The following is a 22,410-nucleotide window of genomic DNA, read 5'->3' as shown; positions in this document are numbered from 1 at the left end:
ACAGGGGGGTTCAGTATAGGGACCACCTCTCTACAGTGATTTATTGCTGTCTCAGATGTGGCCAAGCAGGAGAGCTAGCTCAAGGTGGCCACATGGACCCAGAAAGCTCAACGTGGTGCTGAACTCAGTGATTACAGCTGTATTAATAAATAAAATTGCACTTGAGCTCTGAGGCCCTGAGCCAGGACAGTGCAGTAAACGCCTTTGTCCTTGTGACCAAGGTCTGGAACTGAAGGTCTTGGGGAGACAGGGAGGTGGTGGTCCAGGGGAATGAGCGGTCCTCTCCTCCCCAAGAATCTAGTGGTTAAAGGAAGGTCCTGAGTTCTCATCAGAGGGAAGGAACTTACGGATATCACCCAAAGCCCCATAAATGCAAAGGACAAGCAAGTCCTGGATCTAAGGCCAGAAGCCAGGGCTTCCTCCTGCAGCAGAGCAGCAGAGTAATGATTTTTCTTTCTTATTGCCTTGCTCTCTGGTCTTGCTCTGCACCTTTTCTTTGTCCCCACATTCTCACCCTGAAAATTGGACCAGTTTAGGAGGAACTTGCTCTCAGGCTATTCAGTTGACTGCTGGCTAATGTATTCTTTCAGAAGCTCCCGGTTCCTTGGGCAAGCCTTCCCATCACCATCCTTTAGTGTCTGGACCCACTTGGTACGGTCTGAGCATATCTGCTCTGGGGATGGAGGCAGAGTTTATGGCTCTCCCTGCTTACCCCTGAACTGCAGCGGATCTTATACATCTGGCTCACGTATTTTTCTAGACTGGTAGGCTTAAGATATGAGCCACTTTGATTTGGCGCACTTTATCTTAGGTCACTTAGCCATTATATGTGTCAAAATGGCGGTGTCAAGTGAATTAGAATACCAACCGTGGTGAGACAGTACCCGAGAATAGGCAGTTTAAGCTGTTCTCTGAGACTTAAGAGCCTGTACTAGTCTTGAATTCTTCTTTGTACTTTTGGGTTGTTTAAATGAAAATACAAATGAGAGGGTCTAATCCTGTAGCTGTTACCTGAACAACGCTGTGCTGGGGTCAGAGTAACTGCTATGGTGTCAGACCTTATCAGTAAATCTCTTAGGCACCAAAGCTTGAGTGTTCGCCTAAAACTAGGTGTGATTAAATTATTCATCCACGATTTTTTAGCAATATAGAAATGTGCAATACCAAGACTTTTGTACATTTCTCATACCTCTACAATTTGCTATTTGAGATGGATTTTTTTCTTTATAAACACATAATAAAAAATCAACATTAGAGATTATTGGAATGCAGATAGGGACTTCAGTCATGGATTTACAGGCAGAAGTCAAATATAAGCAATGAGAAATGGAAGTGCCAGTGAATCAACAATCTAATTTCCACAGATCAGAATTTAATATAAAACTGGATATTGTTTTTCTGTAGCCTTCCTGCAATAAATTACTATACACAGACTACAGAAAGCTGAAGTGATTTTAATTCCCTTTTGCCATTGAAATATCATTTTTTTGAAGAAGAAAAATTTTTTTTTTTGTAAATCAAGATGAAAATAAATTGAATATTAAATTTAAATTCTAGACACGTGGTATCAGTTTCAGGAAAATATCTCACGAATATACAAGACTACATCGTCAAACCCATCAGTTTACTCTGCCTTGCTGTCAATCCTGGAAGACCTATATTCGAAGAGCAGTATCACAATAGAGGTTAACACAATTTTATTCTTTTAAATGTTTTCTGTAGACTACTTTGGGGCTTTCAGGAATACAAGACACGCAAACCATGCCACAGTCTACATAAAATAGCCTATTTCTTGCTGGAATTGTAGATAAAATACGATCTGTGTAGATTTCTGAGGTAGGTTAAGTTTTTTTACAGTAACTCTCACAACTTACTATCATATACTTACTGAGCTTCTAGTAGGTTTATTTTATCATGTTTTTCTCAGTTGAAGCCTAGACTGTTGGGTTTTTCTACTGAGCTTTCTCAGGACACGTTTGCGCAGAAGTGAGCGCTGTGTGAAAGACATTAGTGCACTGACCCTGGGCTAATCTATTTCTTTGCTGCACGGAGCATCTGATCAGCACGGTGGGTTGCCGGGAGCGTGCTGAATCGCTCCATGGGAGACCAACCATGGGAGCAATCTCTGTGCTGTCAGACAAGGAAATGCAAGCTAAAGAAGTGAGGCTATGTAATTCTCTGGGACACAAGGTGCAAGCTTCAAGTGATCAAAGTGAAAAAGTTGCTGGGATGTACTGAAGAGAAGAATGTAGCCTTCTCCCATGGATCAGACTGACAGTGTTCACAGGAGGAAGACAAGGAAAAGGTCCCTCATTCCCCAGAAGCAGCGACTCAGAAAAAAAATTAAAATCTGAGCTGAAAAAATGGATTTTCAGATTCACATCACAGCAGGGACGTTAATGATGTGTCACTATGATAATGAAGCAAACACAAAACTGCAGCATCATAGAGTCACAGAATGTTTTGGGTTGTAAGGGACCTTAAATATCACCTAGTTCCAACCCCGCTGCAATGACCAGGAACATCTTCAACTGGATCAGGTTCTCAAAGTCCCGTCCAACCTGGCCCCGAACACTTGCGGGGAAGGGGCATCCACAACTTCTCTGGGCAACTTGTTCCAATGTTTCACCACCCTCATTGTAAAAAATTTCTTCCTTACATTTAGTCTAAATCTAAATTGACCTTCTTTTAGTTCAAAACCATTACCCCTTGTCCTATCACAACAAGCCCATCTTTCCTGTTAAGCCTCCTTTATGTACTGAAAGGCCGCAATCAGGTCTTCCCGCAGCCTTCTCTTCTCCAGGCTGAACAACCCCAACTCTCCCAGCCTGTCCTTGTAGGAGAAGTGCTCCAGCCCTTGGATCATTTTCATGGCCTCCTCTGGACCTGCTCCAACAGTTCCATGTCCTTCTTATGTTGGGGGCCCCAGAGCTGAACACAATGCTCCAGGTGAGGTCTCACCAGAGCAGAGCAGAGGGGCAGAATCCCCTCTCTCGACCTGCTGGCCACGCTGCTTTTGGTGCAGCCCAGGACATGGTTGGCCTTCTGGGCTGCAAGCGTACATTGCCAGGTCATGTTGAGCTTATCAGCAACCAACACCCCCAAGTCATAGTTGGATTATTTTGTAGCTGTCTGTAAATGAAAACGTTAGGCAGCTTATCAGGTTGAAAGGCTGAGCTATAAGAAAAAAAGCTTTCCAGAGAAGAGTTAGACATCAGCACCTTACAATGCTACCTGTATGTATGTAGGTACCTTGTACATTGCTACTTACTTTGCTGTACGTATATTTAGCCAAGAAGTAGTTCTCTTGTTCAATAGTATCTGTCAAAACACAGAACAAGGAGGGTTGGTATGAAAACAGGGAGCAAAATCATACACAGTTTATATTAATTGTAGCGAGCAGCTAATGTCAGACTAAGATGGTTTGTGGGTTATTTAATCTCTTCCTCTAGTCTTCTTGGGGTGATCTCAGGGGAACACGACATGAGTGATTGCCCTCCCTAGCAGACCAGCTGTTCCCGGTGTCACACCTTTCTCATACCAAAATACTCTGCTTTTCACCTCTGTAATGTTCAACTTCAGGTCAGTTCTCAAGTTATTTCTAGCAGGAGTCAGTGCCATGATACTGCTGGAAAGGCAGCCGGAGGAGAGCCCTGTATACAGACACTGCTTCGAGGTGGGGGGCCAGGCTTACCAATTGAATCACCGTCATCCCAGAAGAGAGATCCAGAAGCTTCTCCTTGTTCATCCAGGGCAATAATGAGCCCAAATGGATTCAGGCGGCTGTTGACAAACACGTTGAGAAGTGTCAATACGAACCGGTGGGTGCTGTCCCAAGTTATTTAGCAAAAACTCCTGAACGCAATTAACTCTGATTTTAAGGTTACGAAAAAGGCCACGACAGAAGAATGACAGCCATGCTCACCAAACTGAGTCTGGAAATGATGACGAAAAGTTTGCCTTGCCTTGTCCCACTGAAGTTTAAAATTCCCAATTTTCGAGTGCTCATGTGGACAAGTTTCCCCTTCTTTAGTGGCTTTAATGTATGATAACTGGGCAATCTGGGAGGCAACAGATCACCAATGCTAACTTACTATGGTTTGGTTCCTGCACAGTGCCATTCCCTTCCTTCGCTACTCGTGTTAGCTTCTGAGCATGGTTCAGATGTGAGATATTACCCACTGGTGTGAGGAAATCCTTTTCCTCAAAAGAGATTTGAGCTTTTCCGCCTTGCCTGTGGCATTGGATAAATACATCCAAGGAGAAGAGTTTTGCATTTTCCCTTTGCATATGTTTACTTTGAATGACTGGCAGCAGGTCAGTGTGGCAGTAAGACGTGCAGAAGCTTTTCTGAGCATAACCACAGAGCCAGGAGTAGCTTTCAGCTGTGCAGACGATGACGTGGGTCATCTCTGGGGTGACTTCTCTTAATACAATGGAGCAAATAGTGGGATAAAAATACTGTGTTTATCACCTGGGATGGCAGCTGATAGTCTCTTTCCTGCACTTTCTTTTGATTGCTTTTTTGGCTGTCTATGTGTCTGTGGTTTTTGGGTGATGGACACAGATGACGTTACCTCTTAGTAGTGGTCGTGGCTGGTGCCTGTTCTGGCAGGATGTGGCCTCCACGGATGAAGAGAGGGATCTTGCTCAATGGGGCAGCCACAGTAGCATAGTTCTTGTTCCAGGCACTTGGCAGTTTGTCACCCTACTGCAACAATTAACATGGTTAAAAATCCAAAGCACTATACATTGTGGCCATATACCACTAAGAAAGAGACCAAGGGGTACATTTTCATCTCAATTACATCAGTGAAAATGCAAACAGAAAAGCAGGGGTATTATTCCAGTTCCTTTTTTAACATGAAAGAGGATCTAGCCCCTTCAGTTATGCATATGCATGAAGAAGAAACATCATGAATGTAAGACAGCAAATCGTCTTTAAAAATGGTATCATTATTCCATATGCTGTGAAAAAAACCCTCATCAAGACACAGAGCAAAAAGGAGAAGAAACTTTTGCTTTCTCTTTTTATGCATATGGGGCCTGCCACATTTCAGTTTAAGGTAAGTGATTCATAATCATTTGGGAATGTAAACCATAGATTTTCTTCTCTTTTAAGGACAAGCCTTCCCCCTTCAAAAAGTAACTACAGCATTCAATGAGTGAAAACTGCATATGTGTAGACAACTGGCATAAGTGATCTGCATTATTTCTTCTTGGTTTAATGCCTCAAAACCAGGTGTAGGCAAGGCTTACATCTACTCTGTAGTAGATGACAGGAAGGCTTTGCACTTGCCCTCTGTAAATGGTAACTATAACTTAGGGTAAGTACCCAACCTTAGTTTTGGATAAGCATCATGTATATGGCAAGTATATGCCAAATGCTGGGAACTGAGCTTTGCTAATGCCAGGGACATGCCCCATAGGCAGGACAAGGGACACCGGGGCTGCCGTCCCCGCGCCCAGCCCAGCAAGGGGGGCTCAGAGGGAACCACAGCAAGGAGAGCTGAACGGAATGCTTGGCCTTACAGTGCCACAGTCTAGTGAAAAGAGGAAAGGGAGACGGTTGGATGAACATCCATCTGAGGACACCAGCCAAATGCTGAAAACGACCAAACTTCTTTAAAAGTAAGTCTGAATTTCCTCTGAGAGCATTTCTGTCCTGCCCGCTCCCCTGCCAGCGTCGCTCGGGATAGTGAACAACAGCCTGATGCTCCTGGGTTCCCGTTTCCGAAAGTTCTCAGCATCAGCCTCACTGCTCCTGCTGCAGCCAACGCTGGGCTAATCCTGCAGATTGAAGCGGGGTGTAGGCAGGTTGAAACCGAGCGCTTTTGGAAATGCAGTACTGGGGATGGTGTTCGAAAGGTCAAAACTTGCAGTCGCTGAAACTACGAGAGGCTGGCATTTTCCACAGAACAGGTTGTTCTGCATCTCTTGGAAGCATCTTTTGGAGGGGAGCCTCACCCTGCTCTCTAAATACACCTTCTGTCAAAAGTGATCTATGTGCAAAACTGCACGCACAGAATGGTTTGCAGCATGTTCTCAGGAGGACAACTCAGATTTCCGTCTCCATTTCTATGCAAGGAAGTGTATCATTACAAGAATTAAAACATGCACTAAGTGAGGAAGAAAGAAAGAAATCTTGACAGTTTCATGAATTTCTAGGCTGCTCTTGAAAATTCAGTTCTTTGTGTCTTAGAGCTTTACAAACCAAAAATAGAAAATAAAATGCTACTGAAAGCTGTGTAATTTACTCTCCAGCTAGCCTGGTGTAGACTTTTTGTGCTCTAGTTTTCTTAAACACAGATGCTGAGGTGAAAATACTGCTGAACATTGCTAAAAGTTATTTTGCTGGAATAGTACCATTTTAAATTATGTAAAAAATGTAAGAAACTGAGTCTTAAAAATACATACGGTATAGTAGTCAAACCATGGTGCTTCAGGGAAGTATACATCCACAGATCTTGCTCCCTGCAATTGATATAAAGCCATTAAAGTATTTTTTTTTTTTGCATTCCTGATATTACATTAGCTTTATTATATTTGTGCATGGAGAGATGTATGCTGAATATTCTAATAACATCAAATCTTGGATATTATGGCTGAGTTATTATCATAGCAGTGGACTAGCGCTGGCTAATCTATAATGTTAAACAGACGAGCCTATCCTATTGGGGGGGGTTACTGCAGTTCCGTGGGATGAGTCAATGTTATGTGATTATTTTAGTCTAGTATATAGCTCTGTGTCTTGCAAATGTAACTGGCCTAGGTGCGCTCCTCTAACATCTGAGCAACCCCAGTGAGGTTTCTGGCAGCCTTTGCAAGGCAGGACTTCACATCCGATGATGGAGCGGGGGGACACCGCTGCTCAGTACATCTTGCACCGTTCCTCTTGCAGAAACAGGCAGAGCGCAAGGTCTGGCAAGGAGGACACACAGATATTTGTCTTCTTGGCAGCAGTTTAAAGTTGCAGTTAAATAGTAATAAATAATATGTTGTTAATTGCACAATTGCTGTACCCCGTTTTGCAGCATGCGTTGTATCATATTGCTGCAGGGATGAAATCACATTAAAAGGCACTTTGAATTAAGAACTCCAGGAAAAGTTGGAATCAAAGCATACTTCTTTTTTGTTGCAAGCTGCTTATTCTCACAAACATAATTTTGATTCTCAACATAGATGTCTGCCCCTTTGCAGAGTTATGGTTTACCCCCAAGGTTTACCCCAGGGAGCAGCAGGAGCATAAAAAGTAAAGGCAGAGGAGGAAAGTTAAGGCAAAGTTACCATTTGGCATTTTAGTGATTCTATCTATCTATCTATCTAAGTATAATATATATATATAAAAACTTATATATATATAAACTAATAGAAGGAGTAAGAAATAACTGACTTATTAAAGTATGCATATCTCACATTAGAATATGAGAATTGCTAACCTGGAAATTTGTCCTGTCCTGTGGCCTGACTCCCACGGTGGGCAGCGCTAGGTATTTCCGACAAAACGTCCTAGAGCTGCAGTAAGTAAGGTTGGGGTAGTTTGCTCTGTCTATTTAGGTCTTACTAGCTGTTTAACAGGTAAAGGTTGGCTTAATCTATAAAGTGCCTTGAAAACTTGAAGGAAAACCTCTAAAAGTCAAGATGCCCCTCGCTTCACATTTCCTCTGCATTATTATGACAACCCTGGATATTCTGGTCTGCAGAGAAGTGTGTAGCTGCCATCTGAATCGTGATGAGCCTTGCCTTCGTGACTCCCTAAATAACAAGCCAGTGCATAAGGCAGTTCCATGCTTTAATTTTGATGGATGTCTCACATGCTCATACCCTAGGACTCAAAGAGCGAAGGGAAAGTTGTCCCTGACCCGAAGGGAAAGTTGTCCCTGACCCAAAGGGAAAGCTGTCCCTGGCCCACCTTCTCCAGACGAGTGGGTGCTGTGCTGCAGTTTAACATGGTCGCTGCCAGCCTGCGATGCCATGGCAAGGGGCATACAGCTCGCCCCTGACCGCTGCCCCCCAAGCTGGCACAAGCCCTGGCTGCCACCCCTCTCCCACTGCGAGACCCAGCAACTTGTTGCCCCCAAAGCTCTGCTTCCCCCCAGAGGTCACAGGCACCCGGCCTTCACTTTGTGCTGCAGTCCCCCAAAAAACATTAGGAACCCCTTATCTAGACTCCCAATCATTTTATATAGCCTTATAACGTTCCTTTTCATTCACTTCTTTGCAGGAGGCCACCCCTGGCTTGTCACCCTTTCGTCACGGGAAGGTTTGTCTCACATCTTTCATCATCTTGCTGGCCTGAGACCCTGAGAAATGTCCTTGTTCATCATCAGCTGTTAGAGACCTGGGGGAGTCTGCAGATGGAAGACTGATGAACGAAGTGCCTCGGTGGAGTCAGAACGGGTTTAGATGCAGGAATAAGAATTTCCTTCTCAATTTAGAGAGGCACAAGGGCTGGATAAAGAAAGGTGACTAACAGTGGCCTGTTTATATGTTTGATCACCAGCAATGTCTAGAAAATATATCGGGTATTCTGGCAGCATACTGATGGCAAACAGCTCGAGGGTACATCCCATGCAAATATTCAGCTCTGCCCAGATGCACTGTCCTGGTGCTGCCAGCAGTTAGTGGTGGGGCAAGGAGGGAAACCTGCCCTTACCCCAGCCGAGCAGCGAGAGCCCTGACCCCAGCGCCATGCCCAGCACAGCCATAGGAAAATGCTGCTTATAAAACCTTTCTTACGAGCAGCAAACATTGTGGTTACCGTTTCTGTAATGACCGCATTTGCCCGTGACGCTGGGAAACTCCTAGCGCAGCCCTTGAGATGCTGTGGTTCCAGAATGCTGTGAGCGAGTGGTAATATGGAAACCAGTTCGCTTTAATACCTGTGTGTTCCTTCCTAGCTCAACAGTTACTGCTCTGTGTGTGTCCGTGGAGGGAGCTGTCAGCACAGCAACAGGAGCACGCGAGGGGCAGCATCCAGCCTCTTTACACCCATCAGGTGCTTGGAGTAGCAGGGAAATGCCGTGCCCTCCCTTTCACCCCCCGTACTGTCGGTGCTGCTCAGAAATGCCTTCTGCAGGCTTGGACAGTGGAGGGAAGAAATGGGTGGATATGAGCAAACATGCCCTGAATGTCATCCAATGCCCTAAGCGCAGGTCATTTCTTTTATTCCAGTATGATGGCATTTTTTAATTACAGTACTTGCCTCTTGAAGAACGGGAGCAATCATAAAAGCAGGTCCCCAAAGGAAGGCGGTATCTATGCCATGAGTCTGCTGATCGGAGGTAAATCTAGTGTTGAAAGTGAGATACGTAATGTTGATTCACATTTTTATAGAACTTGCAGAATATTTTTATATTACTCACTGTGACAAGAAATCTGCTTCCTCAAGACAACCTTCAACATTGCCAAATATTTTTCCTGGCTGAGGGAATGCCAAAAGCTAGGCAGATTCAGAAATTACAGTAGCACCTACCATACTGGAGCAGACCAGAACCCTCACAAATGTGGGAGCTGTTTTCTTTTCAGAACAGCAGCAGTGGGAAAACAACAAATTTAATTTCTGTCCAGTGGGTTGAGGCTTCATTGAGGGAGCCAAAGAGCAGGACAGGGGCCAGGACCAGGAGAGGGACCACGGAGTAATTACACTGTGCGCTAGGATCTAAAGCATTTGTGACAATCCTTGGATTTGGCTTCCCACACCTTTCACAGATTTGCATTAGAAATCTTTTGCAGGACAAACACAAAGCAATGTTCATACATATTGAGCTTTTTAGCTGCCTTTCCTGAATGGATGAAAATTTACAGAATTCAGCCCATTTTATTCAATGCATTAAAATTGTTTTGGATTCTGATCATGCCCTCCAGAGTGCTTACAGTCCCGTTTGCCAGGCATCATCTGCCAGCTTGGGAAGAGATCTCTGTTCCATCACACACCCGCTAATGAAAATATTGAATAGCACCTGGCAAAAAGGAGAGATCCTCCCCATCTCAGGAACCTCCACTTGCCTGGCACAAAATCCTTGAGAATTTGAATAGGCTTTCAAACATTTGTAAACCTATCCAGGAAGAATTTCATAACAGATCCTCGCTCCCTAGTTAGCTTGTAAGAATGTCACGTGGAGCATGTCCCAAGCCCTCCTAAAATCAAGGTACCTTGCACCTCCTGCTTTCTCCTGCTCCTCTGCCCCCTTCCCCATCCAACAGCCCTGCTGCCTTGTCAGAGGTGGCAACTGGGTGGGCTTGCCTTCATTTATTTTTGACAAATTCACACTGGCTGTTGCATATTAACATATTATTCTCTAAGGTCATACACATTTTTTGTTCAAAAATTTGTTTACCATGTCTGTTCAACTGGCTTTCCAGCTGCCCCAGTCTACAGGCAGGTTTCAGTGCTATGCTGGCCGGAGCAGGGTGGCTCGGTGTCAGTGCCCTGCTCTGATACCCTGCCTGCTCAGGGCATGGGCATACGGACTTACACCTGACTTACAGCAATTGCCCTCAATGAGCAGAGCCACCTTGGCAATAAAAATATTTCTATTTGGTCTTCGGATTTCTAAAATATTGCAAGTTTAGGGGAGTGCATGGCACTCAGGAAAAAATGTTCTTGAAGGCATGTTTCAGGCTCTGCCTCAATTTATTTGGAGTTTCTTTATCTGTCAAAACCAGTAGCTCTTTTGGACACCCTAATCTTGGTCATTATTGCGTTTTGACAAAACCAGTAGCTCTTTTGGACACCCTAATCTTGGTCATTATTGCATTTTGACATAATGCTTTGTAACTATTTAAAGTGGGGTGTGGTTTTTGATTCATTACCTTGTCTTAAAGTTTTTGAAATATAACCCCTTAGTTTTTCTTGTCATCTCCATAGCTTCTCTGTATTTTTATTTTAGCTGTATTAAAATGATAATACTGATTCAATATACTCTGTTGTAGGAGATTTCAGGAGAAAAACTGATCAAGAAACTATGGCAAAAGAGAAGCTGATCTTATTTGCACATGGAAACAAGCGTCTCACCATCTAACGCAGCACCATTTTCTTTTGCAATTATAGCAACCGCGAGCACAAGTTCAGCAAACAAATGAACTTTCCCGTTTTGAAAATATAAGACCTTAAGCCATATCTGTGACCTACGAAAGGCACTTCCTATGGTTAGATGCTGGCCTCTCGTCTGTCTTATTTTTCCCCTCTTTAGCCATTAAGTGGAGCTTTCCCTTCCAGTAACGGATTACCACCTCCTGGTTTTTTTGGACAGCTGAGCTACTGGCGCCTCTGTTTTACCAAGTGAAAGCCTCAGAGGCACCTAAAATGCTTCTAGAAATCTACTGGGATGTTGTTCTTGTTTGTTGTTTGAAACGAGCACCTAAATATTTGAAATGAAATGAAATGAAAAACCTGAAATGCCCACATAAAAAAGCTATTGCTCAGAGACTCCCTGCCTGGGCAGAGTTGTTTTCACGGTGGGGCTTGTGAACTTGTAACAGCTCTACCTGAAACACCAGTGCAGGTTTTTTAAGTCTCCTTTGTATTTGTAACAAGTAAGGGAAAGGTTTGATGTAAAATTCCATCATCCATATATTGAAAATACTCTTTCAGTTTTCTCTTTCTCTAAACCCCACATTTCACCTCCTGTTAGCATCCGGGGCACTTTCTCTACTCAAGCAGACCCACTAAACCAATGAAGAACAATTATAAATAGTAAGAAATACTCACTAGGTAACAGCAGTAACCAGACTTAACTAACAATACTAAGAAATACTTTTAAACCGCTTTAGGACTTAGATATGGTAACATTAGCAAATGATGTGCCCGCTAGGATGGGACCTGGGTAGTGAAACAGTTTGTGCTGATGTCCTGATGTCTACACTCCCTACATGCATTTTAGAGATTTTATTTCCTAGTAATCCCAGTCCGGTCCCACTGACTGAACTCCTGTAGATGGCTGGAGTGCACCTTTTGGCCGTTTCACCCAACAGAAATCTCTGCTGGTGCATCTGAGGCTACTCTACAACTCAAATCAAAGCAAATTTGGGCATTTGCTAATGTAGATGTGGCCCAAATAGAGTAGAAGTATGCTGGGAGTAGTCAGAAGACATGTAAGACATGAGTACCTATAAAACTTCTTAATTTAACCCAGTTAAATAAGGTAGCAGAGTAGGAAGGGGAAGGATACTGCTTTTAAAATATATCAGTTAGCTGAGTAGGCAAAACAGGTTTTGTGCATATCCTTTCCATACTCGAACAGTCTGCACTTTAGTGTAATCTCAGCTTAATTTTCAAAAAAAAATGCCTTACACTTTAACCAAAATGTTTTTAACTTAAAGGGAAAAAGAACATTAAACAGTCTGGGATGTAGCCTGCACCAATGCAACTAAATCGTCTCAGAGCTTCGGGCAGCAGCCTTTCACGCCCATTATTTGCACTTCTTTTCCTCAGGTCTTTGCATAAAGCATTCCAAAGTAGAAAATTTACCAAAAGCAGGTAAAAAGCTAATTAAAAGATGCTGAGAGCAAAACTAAACCTCACTTTGATTCCTGCTTCTTCCAAACAGAAAAAATGAGTTGTTCCAGAAATCTGAGGTTACCCTTTCCGAGAGATTTTTCAGTCTGTATTTATTAATCTCGGTTTTGCACCTGCTTCTACATTCAAACAGCTCTCTCTTTTCTCTGTACAATTTGTGGACACAGATGTAGGTTTCATACATAGCATGCAGATGCAAGAGCTAAATTGGAAAATGCAAATGCTGTGGATGATTGGAATATGGAGACATCTCTGTATGAGGCCTCTTGGCATTCTGTGTGAACCTCAATAGGTTCAACAAGGCCAAGTGCAAGGTCCTGCACCTGGGTTGGGGCAACCCCCAGTATCAATACAGGCTGGGGGAAGAAAGGATCGAGAGCAGCCCTGCCAAGAAGGACTTGGGAGTACTGATGGACAAAAAGCTGGACATGAGCTGACAACATGCGCTGGCAGCCCAGAAAGCCAACCATACCCTGGGCTGCATTAGGAGAAGTGTGGCCAGCAGGCTGAGGGAGGGGATTCTGCCCTTCTACTCCGCTCTGTTGGGACCTCACCTAGAGTCCTGCGTCCAGCTCTGGAGCCCTCAGCACAAGAAGGACATGGAACTGTTGGAGCGAGTCCAGAGGAGGGCTACTAAAATGATCTGAGGGCTGGAGCACCTCTCCTATGAGGACAGGCTGAGAGAGTTGGGGTTGTTCAGCCTGGAGAGGAGAAGGCTGCAGGGAGACCTTACTGAAGCCTTTCAGTACTTAAAGGGGGCCTATAGAAAAGATGGGGACAATCTTTTAGCAAGGGGTAATGGTTTTAAATTAGAGGCAGCCAGATTTAGACTAGATGTAAGGAAGAAATTTTTTACAATGAGGGTGGTGAGACACTGGAACGGGTTGCCCAGAGAGGTAGTGGAGGCCCCACTGGAAACATGGCTGAGGGAGGGGATTCTGCCCTTCTACTCCGCTCTGTTGGGACCTCACCTAGAGTCCTGCGTCCAGCTCTGGAGCCCTCAGCACAAGAAGGACATGGAACTGTTGGAGCGAGTCCAGAGGAGGGCTACTAAAATGATCTGAGGGCTGGAGCACCTCTCCTATGAGGACAGGCTGAGAGAGTTGGGGTTGTTCAGCCTGGAGAGGAGAAGGCTGCAGGGAGACCTTACTGAAGCCTTTCAGTACTTAAAGGGGGCCTATAGAAAAGATGGGGACAATCTTTTAGCAAGGGGTAATGGTTTTAAATTAGAGGCAGCCAGATTTAGACTAGATGTAAGGAAGAAATTTTTTACAATGAGGGTGGTGAGACACTGGAACGGGTTGCCCAGAGAGGTAGTGGAGGCCCCATCCCTGGAAACATTCAAGGCCAGGTTGGACGGGGCTCTGAGCAACCTGGTCTGGTTAGCGGTGTCCCTGCTCACTGCAGGGGGGTTGGACTAGATGACCTCTAGGGGTCCCTTCCAACCCAAAACATTCTATGATTCTATGATTCTGGATCAGAATACAGATTTCATAGATTTCATTCAAATCCAGAAAATACAGGTATGTGATTCCTATTTTTAAAATAAAAAACAACTGCATATTTGCCTAAGACAAGAAATTTTCAGAATTCTCCTTACTTAATTTTTTTTTTCCCACTGGAAATAAATATAGGTTATATTTTAATGAAAATCCATTGCATATATTGAGTTATTTTTGTGCATGTAATTTGATTAGATTTCATTGTTAAACTGTTCTTTTTAAGAGAGGGCATGCAGTAATATTACTGTGACTATTCTCAAACAGGTATCAACTCGTTTATACATAGAAGCTCAATTACTTTTCTGAGTAAATTATGATAAAAAAGAGAGACTCCAAACTCACTCGTGCATCAGTGACCGCACCACCGTGTTTCCGTGAACGTGAGACTCGAAGAACAAGGTGTACAAGTACGGCAGCAGTGAGTATCTGATCTGAAGCGTAGCGCGAGATATCTTGGCAAACTCCTCACCAAACACCGCTGGGTCTTGTTCCTGTTAAGGAAAAGTTTTGATTTGTACTGAGCATTGTAACTGGGGACTGCAAATTCAACAGAGAACCTGCGTGCAACCTAAGGAGAGCTGTGGCTGACATAATGCTATGGAAGCGAATGTTTAAACAAGAAAAAGTACTGATTTGCAAACTGGAAAATGTATTAAGAACAACATCCTTTATCAGCAAACTAGTATTTGTATAAAATTATTCAACTTGAAAAATTCCAGTGAGTTCAGAAAGATCAGGCCCCACTGGGGTGTATGTGAGCCATCTGCAACCGCCCCTAACCTTGTGATGGGAGGGGAGCTGGGGTTTCATGTCTGTGCTCGGGAACAGACACCCTGTCTCTAGAAATCAATTTATCCTGGAGATGCAAGCCCTCTGGGACAGAAAAGGTGAAGCTGACTGATAATCTGCAAAACAAAGGCAAAAGCATAATCATGTTGTCCAAGAACATCAAGGCAAATCTATTTAAAAGTAAGAGCACATTCATGGACTTGCTGAAGCCAACAGGAGTCACCACGTGCAGTGGGGAAAACCTTTCATCCATACAAAGAAACTTGATTTCTTCTCCTGTGCCGACCATTTCAGGATGCCCCGACTGAGGGGACACCGCACATCAGCAGTGCCCCTCGCCTCCTCGCTGCTGGCGATGCTCTCCTGGGAGAGAGGGCACGCATACTGCGTCCCACCGTCAAGAGGGCAGGTTAAAGCAATCTGTCTACACTCGTTGGCTGCTCCTAATCCACTTCCAGGCAACCTTGACTATCCCCTGAGACAGGATGCAGAGCACGCAGCCCTGGGCAGTGCTGCTACGGGAAAGTTACATCTCCTTTAATTCCTCCTCTCCGACCTTCTCCAGTCCTAACGAGTCACATGGCTCCCTTCTTCCTCCCGCACAAAATTTTCCCATAATACTCAGTTTTCTCATTAAATTGAAGAATGTATGATGAATTCCAAGGATAATGAAACATAAAAGGAACAGAAGTAACAAAGCTTTTTATATTATCTAGTGCTTTTCAGACAAGAAAAGTATTAATTAAACCATTTGAAATCCCCAATGGATTAGGCAAAGTGGATATTTAAGATTTTATTTTAACACTAACTTAATATTCATGAAACTCAATATTTAAGTTAAATTTCTCCATTATTATGTTTACATCAGAATTAGTCACTGATAATATTCCCTGCTGGCTCTGCTCTCCAGAGCATCTATCTATTATTTCAAAAACTGCATTGTATTTTTACCAGTATTTTGATACTGTACAAATATTGCCTAAGTTCACAAAAAAGCAGACAGACTTCTTAGGTGATGCTGAGTCACCCATTTTGGGTGACTTGTTCATTTCTTTCAGCGAACACGCTGTTTTAAATGGATTTAAGTAATCCGATAAAACCAAATGTATCTGCTGTCACTTCTGCCATTCACTCCACACTGAGCTGCGGCTCCCGTCACGTAGACCCATTGCTCTTGTCCTGATACAAAATTGTGCAGACGTGATTAACACGCACTCACCCAGGTCAGACCCCGTTTGCGTGCTCAAAGGGCCAAGCAAACATATATAGATAATTAGGTAACCTCTAATTTTAGTGGAGAGGTAAATAAAATATTTAAAATAAAATATTTATCAGCAGCAGTAGCTAACACCTCACAGACATTCATTCTCCTAGAGGCAAATATCTCAGCATGTCTCAGGGATCTACCAGGTAATTCCTGATCCTCTTAATGACAGCGCTATAGATTATTATTCCTGCATTCGCCCAGTTGCTAAATGTCCATCATACTTCCACGCAGAGACAGAGGCCTTTCTGGGGGGGTAAATGTTGCGACATTTTGATCATGCAACTTCAAAGAAAACTGAAGGTTAGCTAATAACCTGAGCTCCAGTGTTGCATGGATCAGTTTACAGGAGGGGGAAAAAAAAAAAGACATTTACTGAACTAGCAGAATCATTTAATCGTAATTGCAGATAAACACAGTGCAGTTACAAAGGCTGCAAGACCTTCAAACTGTTCATAGTTAGAAACAACCTGATAACTCTTCCTGTCTGTGACACATCTCGAAAGGACTTTATGATAAGTCGAAGCCAGGGCATAGGTCTGGACTGCAACTGCTCTTTTTCATCCCCCTCATGGGCTCATTGGCCTTTCTTAGTCTTGGTTGCTTCTTGCCTGCTAACGCTGTCGCTGTCGCTGCCTCTCCTTGGAGTTCTCACATGTTTGTCTGGAGTTTCTAACAGTGGCATTTGCCTGAAACTTGCTTTTAAACAGCAAGGATGGCGTATAATGCCCTCTCTGCCCTTCCTGCAATACCTGTTACAGCTACAGAAGTACTGAAATAAAAACTGAAGTGAACAAGAAAGTCGCAAGATGTGCTGACACTGGCTCTTAAATAAAACCTGGGCTTCAGTAGGTAAAAGATGGAGGGGATGATCTTACCAGCAGTGTGGGAAGACCATTTTCTGTCATTCAAAACACACAGCACCCATTTCCCCATGGCTTTTATGCTACATATTTTTCAGCGTTTCTGTGTCACCTTTACATCGCGGAATGGAAAAATTTACACTTCACCATGTAATTCCTTCTCTCAGCGCAGCACTCCTTTTCACCTGCCGCTCCAGTTTACCTGAGAGTGGCAGAGTAATTTCTGACCAAGTAACACAAATCACTGTTGTTGGTACTTGTAATCACAGGCTACAGCTTGGTGTAACTTCGGTTACTTACGCTATTTCCCTCTGCATTGTGGTTTCTGGAAAAAGGATAGAAAGAGCCAAGCTGCATCCAGCGCAAGCAGAGTTCATAGGTAGTGTTATAGTTAAACCCACAGATATCAGCACCAATCTAAAGAAAAAATAAAATCATTGAATAACTGTGATTGTGACTGAAGCCCAAAAATGAGTAACTACAGAAGTTTGTTAACAAAAATAATTTTTGGAAAGAGCTACCTATTTCTGACGACTTTATAAGAATGCTCCATAATGATACGAATTTTTCCAGCACTGAGATCTTACTGGCTCCTAGAGCATTAACATCACTATGGAAGATCTGACCATATCTCAATAGTTCCACAAATTCTCCAGCCCAGCGTACAAACCCAGAAATATACGGAGCAACCTCAGTGATAGAATGCGTAATACAAAGAGATCAGTTTTGGATGGCATGCAGTGATTTAATCGGAATCTAGCAGTGCTATTTTTGTTTCTCTTCAGCTAGCCAAGATTGATGACATTTAACTTTTTTTTAATCTGCAGTTCCTTATGCTGTGGAGGCCGTCACTGCTGGCCGTCTCAAGCAGCTTATTTCAGAAAATATTTGAGTTAATTTAAAGTGATATTGTGTATGAGCCAGCAGCTGCCTGAAGGACATCGGACTTACATAGGGGATGCCAAAGAGGTTGAATTCCAGGATTCCAATGATTGACTGGTGCATGTCCTTCCACTGAGAGAAGTTGTCACCCAGCCAGTGACCCCCATGCTTCCCACTCCCAACAAATGTAGACCGACTCAAGACAAATGCTCGCTTTCCAGTGGCCTGCTGGACAACACTGTGAAGAAATGCAACAAGATCATTAAAAATGAGAATGGTAACCAACAGAGTCATATGATCAACCTGAGCACAATTTTATCCGAAGGGGTGTTATTTGTGAAACAGTTATTATTGTGGCGACAAGCCACGTGAAAATGTGGCCGCAAAACTGCAAATAATTGGAAGTTTTACTCAGTGGCCAAAATAAAAAACTAAAATCTATCTGATCCACAAAGCAATTTGTTTCAGGTATTTTTAGTCTTCCTAAAAAATAATTTGTGTTTAATTTATTCTCAACAGTGTCACAAACTGAAAAATTGAAACATAATTTCCTTTCTGTATTAGTACATTTAATTTAGTGTCCTGCAGTTTCCTAAAAAACAGTATAATATCTATTTTTTACAACATAGGATTTATTTAGAGATTTGTTTTGGCAGATAAAGTTCTAATATCCTGGAATTAAAAGTAAAAAAAAAAATCAAAACAATATTTAAACATCTTTAAAAAATAAATAAGCAAAAATGTAGTCATTCAGAATGTCACCCCATCCTTGTCGTATTTCCTCTGGTTTCCTGTAATTGTTTGATATGTGAGGTTTCATTACAGAATTAGTGGTGTAATGAATTTTTCCTTGTGTTTTGAAAATAATTTTGCTGCATCACCAGAAAATCAAGGAAGTGCAATATGCCTTATTAACAAATCTGTTACAAAATTCCTCAACACAGGGTAATCACTGTACATAATTACGTATTGCAATATTATATATTGCAGGAACAGAAATTCAACTCTGCTTTAATGCGATTTGGGGTAACACAGCTTAGTTTCTCTGGCAAATCGTAGCATGAAATATTAATCATGTTGTTCACCATCTATCTCCTTCTCCCTTTCCTTAATGAGATTTGATCAAGAGCTCTTTCATCCGTATTCGTAATGGCCAATATTCGGCATCGGTTCTGTAACGGCACAGAACCTTTAAAACGCTTCAACATTTTTTTCTGAAGCAAAAAACCCAACGGCTTTCACGCAAGCCTAAACATATTAACCTTATGGGCCATGTGCAGCAAGAGGTGCAATTCATGAACCATGAGGGACCCACTGGTTCTGGGTTGTAGGTGCACTCTTGGGCCCCACAACTGCACAAGACTCCATGTGTGTTGTACAAATGGCATTTTGGAGCCATTTCATGGATGTCCTGAACATGAGTCCTCCCCTCTGCCTGTGCAGCACAAGTCTTTGGCTCCATTTGCAAATGCAGGTGTTAATGAGGGCAACATCGGGTCAACGCAGCTATCACCCAGAGCTGCATTTGCAACAAGTAATTTATTGAATAAATTTCAGTCTATTGTGTACCATTGCCAAGCAGGTCCTAATGTCATCAAATGTATTTGTTGATTGAAATTATTTACAGAATATCGTGTGCAAATATCTCTTGGTGTTAAGCTGCATACAAGCTGTATGTATCCCAATTTGAGCCATTTGACATGGGTCAGATGACACTTCCTATTCTCTGGCTGCATTAGAATAATTCTTAGAATTGTTTTGTATAAGATTATGAACTTGTCATTCATTTTCAGCCAATATCCTCCAGTTGATGCTGGTTTGCTAAATACTCCTGTGAGTAATTTAATTTAGTATATTATTTGTGAAGAGTGAATGCAGAAAGGGTATACAATCAGCCCTCAAAAGAAATGTGTTTGAGAAACCCAGATGAATATGTATGAAAAATCCTTCATCAAAGTTTCCCAGCTTCACAGCGAATCCGGCCTCTGCTTATGCTTTTGGTGGTGTTCTCCAGCCTTGAAGGACTCTCTACATTTGGCTCAGCAAAATATGTGTTTCTTTTGGAAGGAGCCCTGGAAGCAAGCGCTGCAGGAACGGGGAAGGTTTGCAAGGTTTGGGGGAGGCTGCAAGGACCCATGCAGCAGTAACCGTCCCAACAGCATTGGTCCAGGTTAGCACAGCCGGGACAGTGGGCACGCTGGGGCAGATGTGCCAGCACATGGAGCTTTTCTTGCTAAATTCACAGGGTTTGTCTCAGGCAAATGGCTTTGCTGGCACAGAGCCTGAATAAAACTGAAAAAAAAAAAACAGCTCAAGAAGATAGGCAAGTCCAAAATCCCTATTCGAACAGTGTTACCAAGACAGCATACGGCTGTGTGGACCCCAGTGTGCAGAGGACAAATCCTGATGGAGATACCAGTGATGGCAGGATCTTTGCTGAGATTGGGATGTAGGAGCCCAAACCCCATTCTAAGTCCCTAGCACTTTCTGCTTCTCCTCCCAAAAGCTGGACTGCTCTCCAGCCAGGCCCACAATAGCTGGCAAACTGCTTCTGGCTTTTACCCAGCGCTTCCCTTCCCCCAGGCTTATTGTATAAAACACAAGCGCATCGACACCGTACGCAGGCTCACTTAGCCACGTCCTCTGGGTCACAATACAACTGCCGAAAATGCGTGCTAAATACTGAAATAAGCCAGCACAAGGCCCCCTGCTTTGGCACTTATGTTGCAGTGTTAAACTTACCCATGTTTTAGCTCAATCTCTGCTGGAAAAGGCATGATTTGCCCATTTGATTTAATCCAACAGCTAGCTTTCCACTGTCACTCCAGCTTCACAGCACCAGTCTGCCTGTGTAAGCTCGTTTTGAGTGCTTCCCAGCTGCAAAATGAGTTTTACAGTAGTTGACAGCAACTGTGCTGCAATGCAGCTCTGCCCTCCCAGACTGACAGAGACCAAGCCAAAATACGTGACACTGCCTGGAACCAAAGCAGCTCCAGAAGCAGCCGGGGGAGCTGGATGGTTTGGGTCCTTCATTTCCAGTGATAGAAACTCCTGTGCTTGGGCCACGGTAATGAAGGGATGGAAAAACTCCCCTGATGCCCCGCAAGGCTGCTTCTGCAGCATTTGCACCCGAGCAGCTCTAGCAGAGGATAGGAACGTCTTGCTCGAGATATACAAAAGCAGCAGCTAAAGAGTTAGGCCCTAGCAGCAGGTCCTGATTTTAGCTAGGAAAAGTAATTTGGAAAAGATTGTGTTTCTTCTCCCAAGAGCCTCTTCTCTTGAAACTTCTTACTAACCGACAAACAGTAAAACGAAGCATGGGGCTGTTTCTTATTAGATACTGTTACAGATTTCCCAGGTAACATCAGCAGCTCTTAAAATCTATTTCAATCACCTGAAATCTGCTTAGAGATATTTAGAAAACTTACTGGAAAGTTGGTGCTGTCTGCGACCAGCCGAAGAGGGAGTGGGTGTTATAATGCTCTCCAAGGTAAGTCTTGGAGTCGGGACACAACGTCTTTTGCGCCAGGGAACGATCAGAAATGCCTGAGAATGATAAAAAACACTGTAAGATTATATACATCGCAATTGAAACCTCTTCATATTTCTACTCATTTAGGGGTGAAAACACCAAAGGATTTGGGAAGAGGAAAATGTGCAGAAGTGCCAGACCTGCACCGATTAGGGGTTACCATGTAGCCATGAATACCTGCTTGCAGGCAGGCACATGTGTCCTCAGGAGGGTGAGAGGACTGAGCGAACACTGCCAATTAATGTCACGTTTTATGTCCAATAACTCAAAACTGTCTCTACACATATCGTGTATTCGGGAAGTAATAGCCAGGAAGAAAATTTCTGCGTTGCTGAATTAAGAATACAGCTACCTATTCTTTTACATAGTGACAAATTTTACTTCAGAGCAAAAATGTCGCAAGTAAAAACAAAGAATAAAACCAGAAATTCAGATGCTCAGGCAACTTGTACGGTAGTGTGAAATCACGAGAGCTCGGTTTGCGTATCACTCAGCTGCAGATGCAGGTAGGCAGCAGGGTTCTGCCCTAGCATAACAAAATTCACATCTAAGCTCAGCTTTGGCCCCTGTCTTCCCCTGAGGCATCTAGGACTAAAAGACAGCAGGACTAATGGCACGGCCCCAAGCAGCGCTGCGAGCGATGAGCAGGGAGCGCCAGAGGTGGGCAGGGGAGGAAAAAGCGTGAGGTGCCGTAGTCCATGGGGAGTCATCTGCTACGGCCCGATACGCTGCGCGGCGGAGAGCAAGGACAACTGTAATGGGTATATTCGCATGGGGATGGGTTATCCAGCAACTCTGTCTGCCAGCAGGTCACAGCCAGTGGCGGCAGCGGTGGATTTTTGCGTTCAGTAGAAGTTGGGGGTAGCCCTGATGTCGCTGGCACAGCACCAGTTTAGCTGAGCCAAGGGGAAGTAATACGAGGCACAAACTGGCTGCACAGATGCTGCCTGGTCTTTGATCCCATATTAAGGAGATGCTGGCAAAGCCCGTTTGGTGCGGAAAATGTGATTCTCGTCCTCTGCAGGTAACCTCCACGAAAATGCCATGTGAAGTTCAGC

General features: G+C 43.5%; 1 protein-coding gene across 1 annotated transcript in view; it reads right to left on the bottom strand.

Annotated features, from left to right (window-relative positions):
* LOC104123798 (sucrase-isomaltase, intestinal) overlaps positions 1–22,410 on the bottom strand; it is a 55,987-nt gene that overhangs the window by 1,300 nt on the left and 32,277 nt on the right. The window contains exons 12-17 of the mRNA XM_035891688.1: positions 21,249–21,366; positions 17,890–18,058; positions 17,239–17,355; positions 14,365–14,513; positions 3,695–3,783; positions 3,272–3,321 (exon numbers count right to left, since the gene is read on the bottom strand). Coding sequence (XP_035747581.1) covers positions 3,272–3,321; positions 3,695–3,783; positions 14,365–14,513; positions 17,239–17,355; positions 17,890–18,058; positions 21,249–21,366 — 692 coding nt within the window. The remainder of the gene's footprint in view (positions 1–3,271; positions 3,322–3,694; positions 3,784–14,364; positions 14,514–17,238; positions 17,356–17,889; positions 18,059–21,248; positions 21,367–22,410) is intronic.

The sequence above is a fragment of the Egretta garzetta genome, unplaced genomic scaffold, assembly GCF_000687185.1.
Source record: "Egretta garzetta isolate BGI_Z169 unplaced genomic scaffold, ASM68718v1 scaffold33, whole genome shotgun sequence".
Classification (NCBI taxonomy): Eukaryota; Metazoa; Chordata; class Aves; order Pelecaniformes; family Ardeidae; genus Egretta; species Egretta garzetta.
This window is presented reverse-complemented; position numbering and strand designations above follow the sequence as displayed.